The 17,952-nt window shown below is 42.5% G+C and overlaps 1 protein-coding gene across 1 annotated transcript in view; it reads right to left on the bottom strand.

The window, feature by feature from the left end:
- The window catches only part of LOC145769003 (myoferlin-like), a 249,109-nt gene that overhangs the window by 214,090 nt on the left and 17,067 nt on the right, over positions 1 to 17,952 (bottom strand). The window contains exon 5 of the mRNA XM_082580605.1: positions 8,039 to 8,076. Coding sequence (XP_082436731.1) covers positions 8,039 to 8,076 — 38 coding nt within the window. The remainder of the gene's footprint in view (positions 1 to 8,038; positions 8,077 to 17,952) is intronic.

Genomic DNA, 17,952 nt, shown 5'->3' with positions numbered 1-17,952 from the left:
GACCAGATTAGAGCAGCTGGGTGCCACGGTAACCAACAGGGTACACACAACCAGACTGAAGGATAAGCTTCTTACTGCACTTCCTGATCTGACAGCGCATTCGCAAGGCGAGACACACTTCTCTTGTTTGAGAAAGACATAGGTCCCGCTCCCACCCTGATGAAAGCCTATGATTATGAGAGTGATATGATGTACCTAGTAAGAGCAGCACAGGTAGTCCGTAGAAAAATGTTTGAGACAAGATTCACCTTTGAGCTGATTTTGCGCTCCGTGCTGATTTTCAGATAAATTCTGTGACACCATTCCTCCTTGCTTTGATTAACATGATCCTCGATGGTGCGAACATCAAGCACCAGACTCAGTTGGCCAACACAACCGCTGCGCTTATACTATCGCAGCTACTAGTGTTCAACAATGTGAAGCATGCATGCTGCATAGAGTCAACCTCAGTGCGCCACAACCGCGAGAGAGAAACCCCATTCCCACTCTACCTGACCCTCAAGATTTACGCTGTGACCAGGAGCAGAGGACTGATCGACACACTCTTCGGCCTAGGGATGTGTGTTTCGTATGATAGATTGTTACAGCTCACAGCAGACATTGCCAATGGCGTCTGCCAGCGTTTCAACATGGAAGAAGTTGTTTGCCCACCCAAGCTGCCCCAGGGGCTGTTCACTACTGGGGATGTTGATAGTATTGACCATAACCCTAGCTCTGCTACGGTCAAAGATTATTTCCATGGCACTGATATATCTTTAATGCAATATCTATCACACATAAATGATGGACACGACCTTGGGGTATTGGTGCTTGGGCAAGACATCTTCACCTCTAAAACGGTAACACCTCTGCCTTCAGTGTATACAAGTGTGCCACCCGTTCCAATGAAGACGAATCACTTTGTAACATGTATACGACCTACGACCTGCTGTTGATGTCGAAACTGATATTTAGCCGCCGATGTCGAAACTGATATTTTCATACCGAAGCGCCATTTGACACTTTTAATATTTTTAAACATTCACATTAGAATAATTAGATTACTAATTGCTGACAAGTTGCCTTTTCAGGGAAACATAACCATGTAATTTTTTAGAAAAATTGCAGTGTCAAATGTAACTTGAATTTTTAGCTCATTTTAATATTCCTTTTATTTTGCCTTACTCGGCATCGCAGATTGCAGGACACCCCGTCCCAATCTTATTTTATGCAGACGTGCAGGCACCGCTCTGCAAAGCGTTGTGGTTTCGCTTCTGAGCAACCACTCGAGATTTTTGTGCGTCATGGGGAAATCATGTGAAGCCGCCTGGACACATAAGGTTGTTATCGTTCCCCCCATTTTTTTATAATTATTAGGAGCTAACATGATTTGAGAAACTTTGTTTAGCTATTTTAGCCGCTGTGTTTCTTTTGTTTGGAATTGCAGTATATGCACAGTTATTTACCCTAGAAATGAAACTTTGTGTGCAAACTTGGTTGACATTTGGCCATGTAATTTCTTTTATCTCTTGATAATGCAGAAGCGCTGTCACGCGCTGAAATCGATTAAACAGCACCATTCATCCCACGTCGTTCAAACGTTGGTTAACCATTACAAAACATGCTAGACGTTTTATGCCTACCGATTTTATCTCGGTATGTTCTATTGAACCATTGCGTTTTCCTGTTGCATAATTCTATTAGCCGTAAGCTTAGCCTACGCCATGACACCGTCATGTTACGTAGTATTCCCATAATCCTATGCTATTATTTACCGCTTTTACATATCGTACTTTAAGCTACGCCATGTCTCACTGACATTGTTCATTCACTGATATATCTCATCATCACCTGTTTTTCACTGCATTTTATTACAATTTTAGGTGCTCATCATTTCACCTAGCCTACGTTAACTAAGCTATTCGTTCTCAATGACTTCGCTCATTCACTGACATTGCATCCCCTGTATTGTAACACATTGTGCGTACTTACAGTCTACCGATCTTTCCTGCCTGTTCTCACACTTGAACAGCTTCTAGAACCTCATGAGCTGGAATCTGCCGCCATGATTAAATCATGTCGCCTAGTCATTTTGACCATTTTGTGCTATAATTTTTGTTATTGTGTTATACTACCGTGTACGTACTTTACTTATTATACCGTAATTATGTATTTTTTGGATGCTACTCTGTATCGAATTTTGCAGATGCGCCACCTCACCACATGGTTGTTGCTAGATGAGATGCGAGAGACCTTGAGAGACCTTGAGAGCCTACAGCACTACGACGGATGACACGACAGAGTTCTCTATCGCCACCACACGGTGACTCTCACCAACTTACCTCCACGCGAGATGATGATGATCAGAGATGCCTTTACTTAAAGAAGCTCTGCGCAGACGACGTCAACTCGGCTAACCTTCATAGCCGCCAACATGCACCGAAGCTGCATCGTTATCTTTCAACATGGTCAACCCCATGTCCGCTGCTATACTGCGATACCGTGCACAGTAGTTGCATTGTTACGCACTCAAGCCTTCTTCACACAAGAAGCACTGCTGCTTGCGACACACCGACGTGCACCACAGTTGCACTGTCTTTCCAGTACTCATCTGCTCAAGACGCCTGCCTTACAGCTTGCGACCTTACAGGCTGACCACTCATTCATGTCGTGCTCACTGCTCATCATCTGTCAACAGACATAAACTGAACTGCTCATCAGCACTGCTTGTCATAGTCTCGAATTCAACATGCTTGAACTGTATAGCATATCTGGTCCTCAAAGACATTACTCTCATAAACGCCATCTCAGTCTAGTTAGTACAACCTTCGCGCACGCGCCGCTCACCGCTATTCTATTATTATTATGGTTGCTTCTATGAGTGTCAAGCCTATCTCCTCGGACGCGGGGCATGAACAGTCAAGGACACTCACCTGCCTATGTAGCCTACTATATTTGTGTATTTTATTTTTAAAATTATTCGTAATGCTTACTCAAGAATGACGCAGCAACGTAGCAGCTGCCAACCCATAAATCCTCCTGAGCATGAGGTGAAACTGTATCCCTCCTGGGCAAGAGGTAAAACTGTAGCTTACCCAACTCATAGATCCTCCTGAGCATAAGGTGAAACTGTATCCCTCCTGGGCAAGAGGTAAAACTGTAGCTTACCCAACTCATAGATCCTCCTGAGCATGAGGTGAAACTGCATCCCTCCTGGACAAGAGGTAAAACTGTACCCAACTCATAGATCCTCCTGAGCATGAGGTGAAACTGCATCCTTCCGGGACAAGAGGTAAAACTATACCCAAGCCATTAATTAAGCCACTGCTGCCTTGCCTAAATAAGCCAAAATGGCTCCCAGGGAACTTAAGACATCGCCTTATCTCTTATGATAAACGACTGTTACCCCTGTAACCGCAATTACTGTAGCCTATTACAGTCCTGCAATTATTGTATATCGTAGCCTACTAAGCCAAAATGGCTCCCAGGGAACATAAGACATCGCCTTATCTCTTATGATAAACGACTGTTACCCCTGTAACCGCAATTACTGTAGCCTATTACAGTCCTGCAATTATTGTACATCGTAGCCTACTAAGCCAAAATGGCTCCCAGGGAACTTAAGACATCGCCTTATCTCTTATGATAAACGACTGTTACCCCTACAATCACGTTATCGACTACTTGTTAACTTATGTGTGCGTCCAATCTCCTCATCCCACGAAAGGAGGGGGGTCATGTGTCTTCCCCTAGCAATTGTTAGCCTACAATTGTTAAATTTCTTTGTAAAGTACATATCTTATAACCACACACCCCAATATTATTGCATCATGTATAACCGAGTTATTGTAATATTATTTATCTGTTATTTTGCCGTAAGGAGGGAAGTGTGTAACATGTACCATGTTTTTAACTAACAAATTTATATTTTAACATTTAACCAAAAATTTATCAAAATTGCAAAATGCATTTCAATGCTGCAAATTCAAAACCTAGCGTTCTCACAGAACGTAAGTCAAGCTTCCTGTAACAAACGCCACTCACACAGAATCTAGCTCAACACATCTGTATTTCTAATGCGACATAACTATGAAACCGGTATAGCTTTTCCCTTGATTCTTACGATAGCCATTATTGATGAAAAGGCTCTACCGGTATATTATGAAGTAAGCGGGGAATTGAAAAAGACATGCAATTCGAAATTAGACTTGCAAGCGAACGGACTGAAATTTAGAACAAGAAGGTTAAATTCACGACTGGGGAATGTCGCTCTTCTGACACCGGTCGCAATAAATTATATTGATTAGAGATATTTTCAATTTCCCGAATTGTAACTTTGATTTTAAAAAAATGTTTAATTCCATTTCGTTTGCTTTTTTTGTAGGAAGTCATACACCAGCCAGAAGTCTAAATTATCTCTTTTTTAATTAGAGACTTAGAGTCTCCCATATTCTTTTAAATTTTCCTTTTATTTTGTTTAACAAAATTTACGACAATTAGACAGCCAAACCCTACGCTGGGGACTTAAGTTAGGCAAAACCCTACAACTTCACTGCACCACCGGCTGTACAACGTCCGGCAAGACCTCTCGACCTGCTGACTGCTAAGGCTGCTGTACACGAAGAGCATTGGTGGCTGAGGACAGTGACGTCAGCTCTACTGTACAGTAGAGAAGCAATCCACAGAGGAATGAGTATCATGGTCTGCCTACGTGGTCTGCGGCGCTGTTACTAGAGGTTCTCTTGCTGGTGTACATTCGATCGCTTCATGAAGGAAACTTTGAGCTCTATGTGCAACCCTGACACAGATCATGCCCTGGATGTTCGCCTTAGATCACATTCACTATTCCAGGTAGCTTTCTGTACACATCCGTGATATGATAAACCTCATTGACAAGCACCCAGATGTCCTTGCAGAATTCAAGTCTGGAAACTTTGTGGTACACAAGACCAGCAATAAGTTCTCTGCCATGGCGATCGACCAATGTCATGAGCAGAACAACGCTATGGTCAAAGGGTCTGGTGGAGCTATTGGACTGATAGGAAACCCTGGAGCACTCAGGCGCTGGATGGTGGCAAGTCCAGAAATAGCCAGGATCATTACAGAGTTTGAAGAGCACGCCACGAGAGGACATGACGACATCAGGCATCTTCACCATGACCAGAAACCTGGAGTACAGACAGCCTTTGTGAAGGATGTCAGGGTGCTTATAGAAGTGTTTCAAGAGATGGGAAATCCCTTTCTAGAGAGCTCTCAAGATTTACTGGTCCTTGACACGAGGGACATCGTGGAAACCCCAGTAGCAAAAACTGTAAGGAAGATTGAATCCCTTGGTGAGAAGCAATGTACAATGTTTGTTGAAGAAAGGCTGGAACTATGCGCGAAGCCAGTTACAGACACACTGACCAAGAACAAGTTGCCGCTCTTCAGTCGGCCACAGACCAAGATGCAGTCAAAGCATTGAAAAGTGATCGCAGTCTCTTCTCGAGGCTGTATATTGCATGTCAATCACGTGACGGGGATTTTGACCAGTTCTTCTCCCATGAGAACCAGGCAGCTCCACCTTCATTATCAACAGGAGGCCAACTGCTCATTGGAGTCAAAGCAGATCTACTACACTGCCTGAAATTAGACCAAACTGAAACCACAAGAGCACATTGATGCCATAATCCTTGATGGGACATCTATTGTTCAAATGCTTAATCCTGTTGCGGCAAAGACCTTTGAAGAGTATATGAACACAGTTTTGCACCTTACATCTTCACTCTACTGGAAAAGGTCCAAAGACTGGACCTCGTCTGGAATGAATGTCTACCTGACAGCCTGAAGGCGACGACCAGACAGAGGAGGGGTAAGGGTATCAGGAAAAGAGTGGCTCCCTTTACCGTTATGCCTAAGAACTACTGTAGAAGGACTTCCTTCGTGTTGACCAAAACAAGACTGAAGTCTTTGGTTTCTTGTCACAAGAGACTATTCGTCTTCCAATTGCTGATGGCAAGGAAATGTATGCGACCTGTGGAATTGATGTCCTCTGCTCTCCTGCCGAGTTCGACTTGACCAACCTCTCCCCATGTTCTCAGGAGGAGGCGGATACATGCATGCTTCAACGGGGAAGATGCTGTCCAGAAGGGATGAGGAAGGTGACCATACGCACTGTAGATACTGATGTTGTGGTACTGGCTCTGGCTTCCTTCAACCACATTAACCCTGACGAGCTGTGGATAGCTTTTGGTACTGGGTCCAGCTTCCAGTATATAACTGTTCATCGTTTGGCTGCCACCGTGAACCCCAGACGATGTGCTACTCTCACGGTCTTTCATGCCCTCATAGGGTGCGACATTGTGTCTGCATTCGCTGGCAGAGGGAAGAAGACTGCCTAAGAGATTTGGACAGTTTTTCCAGAGGTGACTGATGCTTTCGAAGAACTATTACGCATGCGAAGTGATTTCAGTGAGGAGTCAATGTCACTGCTGGAGCGCTTCGTTGTGCTGATGTATGACCGCACCAGCGACATCATGGAAGTGAACGACGCTTGGAAACAACTCTTCGCACACAAGTCGAGGGCTCTAGAGTCTAGATAACATCACTCCTACGCAGGCAGCATTCCAGCAACACATCAAGCGGGCTTCTTTCCAGGCCAACTGCTGGATCCAAACTCTGGTCCTAAATCCCAAGTTTCCGAGCCAATCTGACTGGGGCTGGACAAAGGAGGCTTCTGGGTGGCAGCCTCTCGACACTGCCAAAGGCATCAAAATCTTGCCAAGAACTGATCCACTGCAACTACAAGAATGGGTGTACTAGCTACTGCAAGTGCACCCAGGCTGCACTGAAGTGCACTTCATTATGTGCATGTTCGGGAGACTGTTAGCTGCTATGACACACCTCGACATTTATGCGGCAATACGGAAAATTCGTCTGTATATCATTACCGATATGTATTCATGTGTCTGAGGCCCCGCCTGGCCTCATTGTACTTCAAGCTTTTATAGCCTCTGTCTAATGTACATTAAACATTACATTGCAGCAAATTACCTTAACATGCCTTTCAAATAATTCCCGAGACAAACAAACTGCACCAGAATCGTGAAAAACTGCAATTTAAGTCATTTACTTCTCAAGGTCCTCAGAGGTCAAGTCTGATTTAGGCTACTTTCCGATCTTAAAATGAACCTTATGATATTATGCACTAACGCTGGTAAGAATATCATGCTTTAATAATTATCATAATATGTCTTTCAAATAATTCCCGAGACAGACATAGCCTACTGCACCAGAATCGTGAAAAACTGTAATTTAGGTCATGTTTAGGTCAATGACCTCTCAAGGTCATCAGAGGTCAAATCTGACTTACTTCCCAATTTTAAAATGAACCTTTATGATAAGTACTAACACTGGTAAAAATTTCATGCTTTAGTCATAATTTGCACAATGGTTATAATAACCGCTGCACTATAATGTTTTTGCCAAAAGGAAGCTTGGATTTTTTACAAGAAATGTGTTAAGAGATGATTGAAATTGGTGGAAAATAAAAAAAAATAAGTTAGAAAAGACAAGAATTGGTCACGAATCTAGGACAATGTACGATCAACCAAGATAGATTCAAAATACAAGAAATTGGATACTTGATGTACAAACATCATGAATAAAATGTTAACAAAAATAATGCAACTCCATATTTTCTTAAAATATCATATTGATCTCTATATTTAACTCACTGCTAATTTTTTTGTCAAGTTGGCAAAAAGCAGCATCACTCTTTTAAATAAAGTTCGAGTCAAGCCAGCATGCAAATAGCGAGCTTGAGGCCTTGACCGTTTGGTCTCTAGTCTAACAGAAAGCTATTTAAAATTTCTACAAACACCCATTTTGACACAAAATGCTATGATATGCTTGCCATTTCTCGGTTGACTGATGTCTTGCTTTGGTGACAAAAAAGTAAATAACGTGACTTTGGTTAAGTTGTTTGCATGGAAAATTGAATTAATGTGCTAATAGAGCAAGTTATATACGGTACTACAACACGAAGTAATTTTTTGCATTAAAGCCTCATAGTAATCACCTTTCCACGTCATCATCTTTATCATCCGGTTTGTCTTCCTACAAAATTTTTACAAAAATATGAGGATTATAATGTTTTTCTTAAATTTTGATTTACATTTTGATCCAGTACCAGAAGCAAGGATCCAGAAATCTCTTGTCAATGTAAGTTAATTAATGTTCACTATTCCCTTTAAATATGTCGGCAAACGTGATTCTGGATTGCCACGCATTTTGATTAACAAAACAATTCAGTCTAAGTGATGTTTTGCTAAGGAAATAGCTGGCTGTAAGAACATCATGCTGAATGCTACAAATCCCTTGTGTTGGAGGTGATTATTTTGAATGCAAAAACGCTGAGCTTTTTTATTTAAAATTTCTGCGATATTCAACAGTCAATATACTGTACTATGAGAATTTGGAACAATAAAAGTGCAAACATACAATAAAATGCATTCAGTGTTCAATTAAATTTATCTAACCAGCCTACTGCAATGGCATATCACTGTAATTTTATAAGATATTTTGTAATTGCGTTACTTTTATTGTACAAAATCTTAAAGCAGTGAAAAGAAGATAGAGTGACGCGGTGTTTTTCAAAAAATAATGCGCTTGTCTTGCAGACGCTTTAACTGATTTTGAGCCTATAAAATTATCTCTGGTGGTTCAAAGCTATACCTTGGACCATCCCTGTGAACGCTACTGATTACCCATATCCAACATCTTCGACATTTCAGACGCATTTAATGATGGAAAAAGCCTTTTAAACTATACTACAGATTCTCAACTGTAAAAGTTCGATAAAACAAAACTAGAAACCCCTGCTAACAAATGAAGTGTTTTCATGACAACATAAAGTCTTTGTGGACATGCCGTTGACTTTCTCAGATAGAGCGAACAGCAGAGGCTGAGGAGCATACATGCACTTAGGATTTCTTTGCAAGTTTACACCTCTCTGCAAGTTGACAATAAACTTGTGTAAGAAAACCATGACGGGTATGATCTACTAGTGCTAATCTATTTTGACTCAAAAGATTAAACAGGCTAAGCTACGTGATGCAAGATACTTTACATCATATCTGAAAGACCAACTGGACAACCGGACAACGACTGGCTGGCCAAGCGCTTTACTGAACCGGCGTCTTACTGCACAGACGCTTTACTGGACAAGCTGTAACTATAGTCCGGCAGCCCGTGACGTTTTTGTAACATCATAAGGTACAAAAGGTTTGAGTGTTTTATCAACCTTGCCCCACTGTGGGATGTTCAGAAACCCACATCCGAGGTTTCACTGCTGGGGCGTTTGGGGGCTACGGCCCGGTGAAAAACCCATTTTGGGGGTCAAAAAAACATCATAAGGTACAAGAACAAAACCTACGCCAGAGTTTATGCCTTCACTTGTAGACTTTGGAACAAGTCGATCTGGGTGCCCCAGGTGGGGCATTCCCGAATAAGGGGCCCCAAAGTTGGGGCAAAATACGTAAAAATAACATCATAAGGTACAAAGATGGAACTTCTTTCATCAGTTGGGGCATGTTCCACTGAGTACGAAACAACTTTTCTTATGGCCCCAAGGTGGGGCTTAACCTCATTTTAGGGGTATTACCCCTAAAATTCACAAAATTAACATCATAAGATACATGGATGAAACCAAGTGTAGGTGATAGTACCTCACTTACGGATTTCAGAACATTCAAATTTGGTCGCCCCAGGTGGGGCATTCCCGAATAAAGAGCCCCAAAGCTGGGACAAAATACGTAAAAATAACATCATAAGGTAGGCTACAAAGGTGGAACTTTTATCATCAGTTGGGACGCGTTCCATCGAGTTTGAAACAACTTTTCTTGTGGCTCCAAGGTGGGGCTTAACCTCATTTTAGGATATACAACCCCAAATTCAAGGTTGTATCCTATTTAGATGGAAACAAGTGTTTGCAAAACGTCAACATTTTTTTGCTTCACTTGAGGATTTTTCCTAGCACAAAGACTGATACCGGGTGCGAAAGTCATAATTCCCTAATAAGCAACTATAATTTAATATTTCACCGATTGAAGACTGTAGTGTACAGTAGCATACGTACATATGGTAGCAAGAGTACCTGTGTGTTACATACGAGCTGGCCATTGCAAAACATGCCGTCACCATTCAAGAGCAAGAAAGTCCAAAATGTGACCGCTTGTTCATATTACTGGGTGGTTTCCACATTTGCATTGCGTTCTTTAAAGCTATGGGTAAGTACTTGGATGGTTCAGGTGGTCCATACATCCTAACAGAAGCTGGTATTCTTGCCGAAGGATCCCTTAACGAATTTCTGCGTGGTACTCATTACAATAGGTGCAAACGAATAGAACAGCATTAGAAATCTTGCATTTTAATCAATTCTTGTTACAATGCCCTGCTCCTGAAAATCTAGACGAAGAACTACGTCGTTTATGTATTCGTCCATCCCAGTCAACGATTGGCTTTATGGATGACGATGTTAAAGACTTTTTGAGTTCCTACCAAGAATTTTCAAGAAAAACCGAAACAGAAGAAAATGGCAAGACTGCCCAGTAGGCCTGCTGGTATGGATACTTAAAACTTGTCAAGACGTACCTCTTCTTTGCTCGGAGTGTTCATTCTGCAAATCATCAGTTGTTTGTGCACTGCATAGGAGAGATGTCAAGCGTGTTCTTCATTTTCAACCAACCAAATTATGCAAGATGGATCTTGCGACTGCAGGATAACATGCTAAAAATGGAAGCAATTCGCCCTGGAATAAGTGATCTGTTTGAACAAGGCATCTTGTCCGTAAAAAGAACTCAAATAAACTTCTGCGGATGTGCTGTTGATCAAACTTTGGAGCAAACAATCAATGCAGAATTCGCCAATCGACTCACTGGGATTTCGTTTTTCACTAATTCAATTGGTGCCAGACGGAGATGGGCACTTACCCACTTTATGCGCCGATCGATCCTTCACAACTTCTATGAAGATCTGGGGATGACATCAGCAGAGAAAGCATCATTTGACCTTCGTCCTTCAAGCATCGATAGAGACCGCAGACATTTGGATAAACTAATGCAAAAAAATAAGCAGTACAGTTAATCCATTTAGTGCAAGCTTCGATGTATCCTTTCTATTCAATATTAGCACAGGAAAAGCAGTCGCTCCTGTCACTTCAAATTTTCTTTTGAATGTTTTTCAAAAAGGAACTGAGGATAGAAACAAATTTATAAATCAATGCCACTAGGACGCTAGCACCTTCAACAAGCCAACACGTAGAAACAAAATCTGCAACTTTGCTTCTGAAGCTGCCGTTGTGAAAAGCATAACCCGCGAAGGCAAAATTTATCAGTTGAGAATGGAACGCAATTTGATGGGAAGGCTTCTATGTTTAGCAGTAGATCACAAGGTAGACGTGGAATTGATGCTGTCTTACCCCCTCACACCAGTACCACTGTCTTTGTGCCATATGAATGCAACGATGAAATCAAGCCAAAATTCAATGCTTTTGAAGGCTCTCGAAATCGATGGTATGTTTCTTCTTCACACTCTTGGAGATTTGCCGATGACGTTCGGAGGTGTTGCAAAGACGACTTTGAAGAAATTGTGCAGACACAGTGGGAAAACAATACACGTTGTTTTCGATAGAACTGTATCGCCGTCCATGAAAGATGCCAAGCGAGATCGCCGAGCAATTCATGGCTTCGGCGATCAGCAATAGCCTACGTCATCGAAGGAGAGGCCATAAAACGACCTGTTAATTTTGCAGCCGCAATGAGGAATGACAACTTCAAGCAAGCATTGGTGCATTTTCTTGTTAATTCTTGAAAATCAAATGAGTATTCCAGCTTCCTCGACTTAAGGTTCTTTTATGCTACACTTGATGAAAAATGTTATGTTTATCGAAAAGATGGCGAAAAAATGTTGTGTGGTGAAGAGGAGTCCTTGTTATGCTACCACGAAGAAGCAGATACGCGCCTAATGTGCCACATCGTCACCGCATGCCACGATGTGAAAAATGTGGTAGTCCGCTCTAATGACACGAATGTTCTGATTATATTGTTGGGAAATTTGTCGTTTGTACAAAAAGACGTAACATATGGATGGAAGTTGGTGTGAAGGCAAACAACACTCTGAGATATATTGATGTATCAAAGCATGGCAGTACTTTATCTCCAGACATGCTTCGGTCGCTTCCCGGTTTTCATTGCTTTACAGGCTGTGATCAAACAGCTGCTTTTTCGGGTAAAGGGAAGGCTCGACCCCTTAATATATTGGAGAAAAATGTGCATGCTCAACATGCCTTTGCTGCTTTGGGATAGCCTATTCGAAAAATCTTGATGAAAACATTGAAAAAGGCATTGAAAAATTTGTGTGCCAGATGTATGGATGTAAAAGTGGTCATTGCGTTAATGAATTACGATTTAAAAAATTCATTGAGACATACAAATCGAAAGGTTCCAATCCATTGCGACGACTGAAAGGTTCAGATGGAAGCAACTTTCCCCCGTGCAAAACTGTGCTCCATCAGAAAATACTCAGAGCGAATTACATTTGTGGCATTTGGAATCATGCTGCTGAAAAAGGAAGCTTTTTCCAGAAACCACTTGAAAGCGGCTGGCGTTTGGAAGATGGCAAATTCACTGGTTTGGTTTCATAGAGGTCCAGTTCCGTCCACGCTGGACAACGTTCTGCAAAGTGAGAAGGGTTTGGACCAAGACGGAACAGAATCAGATGATGAAACAACAGAAACGGATGAATGCGACTTTTCTGACGACGAACCTGCAGACCCTTAATGAATAGATGTTTTGCCTTTCTCCACCTCAAGCATAAATAAACTGTAGGCTATAGCCTACATAAGCAACTTTTTACCTTTATTCTTGTAAACATGGGGATAGAGTATGATTTGAACTTGTATTAATTTTACGGTTTCCACCAGAACTCACGAAACCACATAGAAAAAAGTGTTAAAATTGATCTTTTCACATGGCTGCAAACCGGGGCCAATGGTGCATAGCCTACCCGAGAGAGATTATGCAGGAGGCATGCTTTTTCAAGAAGCCCTTTGATTTGATGAACAGGGCATACGTTTTTAAATAGTTTAATGTGCATCTTTTCGTTCTACTAGTGTATAATGTAACGTTTATTTCGCACGCCGTTCCAGGTTTCGTTATTTTGTAGCGAGCAATTTTTCCATTTTCTTTCAGCACAAGTCACATGTTATTCGAGAAGTCCTCTCAGTTGTTTAAGTGAGACCACATAGTGTGATTTGTTTCTGTTCAGTGTTTAGTCTGAGAGAAACTTAAATGTAGGTAGGCCTACGTACAATCAGGGGCGGATTAGCAAATTGAATTAGCCCGGGAATTTAAAAATAATAGCCTAACGGTCCACTTCTATCAAAATAGATTTAGCATAAAAATGCTCGTTTCACAAACAATTTATTTCATTTTAGAAAAAGTCTTTCACCGGTAATATGACGTAGGCTATAAAGTTAGACATTGTACGTATTTGTATAGCAAGCTTCGATTTGTAACTTCAATCATTGTCAGTGTTATTCAAACAAAGAATAAGGATATAGCGCTACGACTATTATATTTCAAATAAAAAAAAATTTTGTACATAAAACAGGACAGTGACCCTCTGACCGGCCAACCGCGAACGTTCTCGAATTCCCAGTAGGCTAATGATTAGCCGCCAATCCACCCCTGCGTACAATATGTATTTTCATAGTGATAAATTTTAGCCTAATAAGCAAATGTTATGCTGTGTAGATATTATATCTTACATGCTTCGTTGATTTTCCAAAATATTTGCAGACGTTTTGAAATATACACGAGAGACACTTGGTTTTATGCCTTATGATGTCAATTTTGTGAATTTTAGGGGTTATACCCCAAAATGAGGTTAAGCCCCACCTTGGAGTCATAAGAAAAGTTGTTTCAAACTCAGTGGAACATGCCCCAACTGATGAAAGAAGTTCCATCTTTGCACCTTATCATGTTATTTTTACCGGTAGGCTACGTATTTTGATCCAACTTTGGGAACTCCTTATTGGGGAATGCCCCACCTGGGGCGACCAAATTTGAATGTTCTGAAATCCGTAAGTGAGGTACTATCACCTACACTTGGTTTCATCCATGTATCTTATGATGTTAATTTTGTGAATTTTAGGGGTAATACCCCCAAAATAAGGTTAAGCCCCACCTTGGGGCCATAAGAAAACTTGTTTCGAACTCAGTGGAACATGCCCTAACTGATGATACAAGTTCCATCTTTGTACCTTATGATGTTATTTTTACGTATTTTGCCCCAACTTTGGGGGCCCCTTATTCGGGAATGCCCCACCTGGGGCGACCAAATTTGAATGTTCTGAAGTCCGTAAGTGAGGTACTATCACCTACACTTGGTTTCATCCATGTATCTTATGATGTTAATTTTGTGAATTTTAGGGGTTATACCCCTAAAATAAGGTTAAGCCCCACCTTGGGGCCATAGAAAAAGTTGTTTCGTACTCAGTGGAACATGCCCCAACTGATGAAAGAAGTTCCATCTTTGTACCTTATGATGTTATTTTTACGTATTTTGCCCCAACTTTGGGGCCCCTTATTCGGGAATGCCCCACCTGGGGCACCCAGATCGACTTGTTCCAAAGTCTACAAGTGAAGGCATAAACTCTGGCGTAGGTTTTGTTCTTGTACCTTATGATGTTTTTTGACCCCCAAAATGGGTTTTTCACCGGGCCGTAGCCCCCAAACGCCCCAGCAGTGAAACCTCGGATGTGGGTTTCTGAACATCCCACAGTGGGGCAAGGTTGATAAAACACTCAAACCTTTTGTACCTTATGATGTTACAAAAACGTCACGGGCTGCCGGACTACTATGTTCGCATTCATTATAGCTACAGATGATGAGAAATTGAATGTGACGCTATAAATTGAGAATTCAACTCAGATGAGTAGAGCGATGAGGATAAGACTGAGCAATTTGATGATATACATTATACAATCCTTTGTTCATGCAGCTGTAGGAGATACGTTAACTGCTGATATAAAATGCTGAAAATTATTCTGCTACAAGTTTTTGATGGTAATTTTGGTTCAGAAGATGCAGAAACTTTGACACAAATAAGGCAGCAAGAGATGGTACAAAATGTGAACATATAGAATTCGGTATACAACCATCAGGAAAACGTGCAAGTCACAATGTCCTGACCGAGCAATCAGATTATCACGCTTTTTCCGACAGAATGGAAAACTTTTTTGTTGACTCTTGTCAAGCTACTTGTTTTTCATTATCACATCAAGTTTAGGTTTTTACAGATGTCGTCATCAAGTTACTTGGACAACCTATTGGAAAAAAATTTTAATTTCAATTTGTTTTTGCATATTTTTGTTGTAACTGATAATAAAGTTGCTTAATCGTGTTAGAAAAACAGATTGAAAGGTGACATAATTTCATTTGAGGTCCCAATCGGTTACAGCTGGCAGCGGTTACTTCAAACCTCCTTATCTAATAGTAGATGAGAACTTGATCGCTGATCAAATGAGATCGCAAAGCACTATATTTGTGCAGTTCATCGTATGTTATCAGTCACCAGAGCTGTCATTACAACCCTCTTTTGTCAGTTGCAGACTTTAATTCCTGTACGAAGCATCTGTTGACTTTCTAAATCTCGATTTTGCTGTACCGCAAAGTTTGTTGGTGCTTCTTGCCTATATGCTTTTTTTCTGAGTGCTCCTTTGCACTAGCAATACGGGAGCGCCTGAAACAATAATACTCTGACTTAACCAAAGAAGACCTCAAAATAATAAAGAGCATGATCCTCTACAATCAATTCCACGGCGGACAAAAGAAGAACCCAATATTTTTAATCATGATGAACGTCGCCATGCATACCATCATCTAAAAGAAGATATCTCTGGATATTGGCAACACACCAAGACGGAGTGTATAGAATATATAGTCTATGAAATATATGAAATATTACATAGTCCGTCTTGTAACACACACATATCGAACACAAAACGGTCCACTATCCAAGCACTGTGGGTGATCATGATAAAACAAAAGACATGACACAAAAACACAACATTCCTTTGTCATCTGACATTTTCCTTCATTCTAAACCTCCTCTATGGTCAGAAGAAAGACGAATCAGTCGATACTTCAACCGCCCCTTTCAGCCGCCCTTGATGGCAGGGATGACTGATTGCAGCGGTGGGTCTCACTAGCTCAGTACGGTCATAGGACATCTTTGAAAAAGTCTAGACAACCAAAGGCGTAACAACCCATCTTAGGGGAGGAAGACAAGTACCTTCACGTGGTCCCCCCCGTCAGTAACATACGAAATTATACAAAATACGTATGCGAAACGAAACTTGTCAAACAAGAGCTAATGAGACTGTTCAGTACAGGGTGGGTAGGGAAATGCCCTTTTCAGGGCACGGCAGTGCTCGAACTGTCGAAAAGTACCGACGACCCACCGTACTGCAGCTGAACACCGAGGGCATCACGGCCAGCAAGCTCAACATCATCGAGCACCTGGCCACCAAGCATCAAGCCCTCATCATCCTCCTCCAGGAGACTCACTGTACATCTGTGGACAAGTTGGTAATAACCAACTTCACACTCGCAGGCGCAACCTGCAGCAGGAAACACGGCCTCGCCACGTTTGTCCATGACCGGCTGAGCTGGTCCTTGGTTGACCAATCCCAAGCTCAATCGGAGATCGAGTGGCTTTGTGTAGATGTAGCAGGCTACAACATCGTCAATGTCTACAAGCCTCCACCTTCGCGGATAACATCAACAGCCATCCCAGTGTTCCCCCACCCCAGCCTCTACGCTGGCGATTTTAACTGCCACCACACTGACTGGGGCTACAACTCCATCAACAACGATGGAGAAAGTCTGGCCGCTTGGGCAACCAACAACAACCTCGCCCTCTTATACGATCCTAAGGGCGTACCGAGCTTCCACTCCGGTCGTTGGAACACTGGCACGAACCCAGACCTGGCTTTCGCAAGTGATGACCCCGATGATCGCCAGCCGGACAGACGTGTGCTAGAGAAGTTCCCAAGGTCTCAACACCGACCCTCGCTAATCACGGCCCCCTTGCTTGCCACACCTATTCCGAGCAAGCCTGTCAAGCGATGGAACTTCAGAAAGGCCGATTGGGAATACTACAGCTTACTCACAAACGAAGCTACGCAGTACCTCCCATCCCCACACACCATCAAAGTGGATGAAGCCTACCAGGACTTCTGTGATGCAATCATATCTGCGGCAAAAGACTCCATCCCGCGAGGTCGACGGAAAAACTACATACCTTGCTGGGATGTGGAGTGCGACAGGCTCTACCGCGACTTCCTCCGTTCCCCCCAGGGCACCGCCACCACCAACTCAGCAACAGCCCTGCTGGCAAGATTGGATTCAAAGAGGAAGAAGCGCTGGACAGAAGCCATAGACTCAATCGACTTCACGCACTCCAGCCGCACAGCATGGAGTACACTCAACAACCTCACTGGCAGATCACGTGCCTCTCGTCGCCAATGCCCCATTTCAGCAAATGCCATCGCCTCACAACTTGTGAAAAATGGAGTGCACAGAACGAGAGACCGTGAATCAGACAAGTCCGTTCTCAAGGAAATGACGGACCTCTGGAAGGTCCCAACACCTGTCGAGGGCAACATCTCTGGTGAGTTTACCCCAGAAGAATTTGCCTCCGCCCTCCAGCACCTAAAGCCAGGCAAATCCCCGGGCCTTGACCACCTATGCCCGGAACTAATACTCCAAGCTGCCCCCTCTATGAGGTCCTGGTTAAAAGACTTCCTTTCCTGCTGCTTGCGTCACCTGCGCATCCCAAGAATCTGGAGAAGAGCCCTAGTGGTTGCAGTCCCAAAGCCGAAGAAGCCCCCAGGGGATCCGAAGAGCTACCGTCCCATCTCTCTGCTCT

This window comes from Aplidium turbinatum, chromosome 4 (genome assembly GCF_918807975.1).
Source record: "Aplidium turbinatum chromosome 4, kaAplTurb1.1, whole genome shotgun sequence".
NCBI lineage: Eukaryota > Metazoa > Chordata > Ascidiacea > Aplousobranchia > Polyclinidae > Aplidium > Aplidium turbinatum.
Note: the sequence above shows the minus strand (reverse complement) of the source record. Positions and strands in the feature narration are given on the sequence as shown.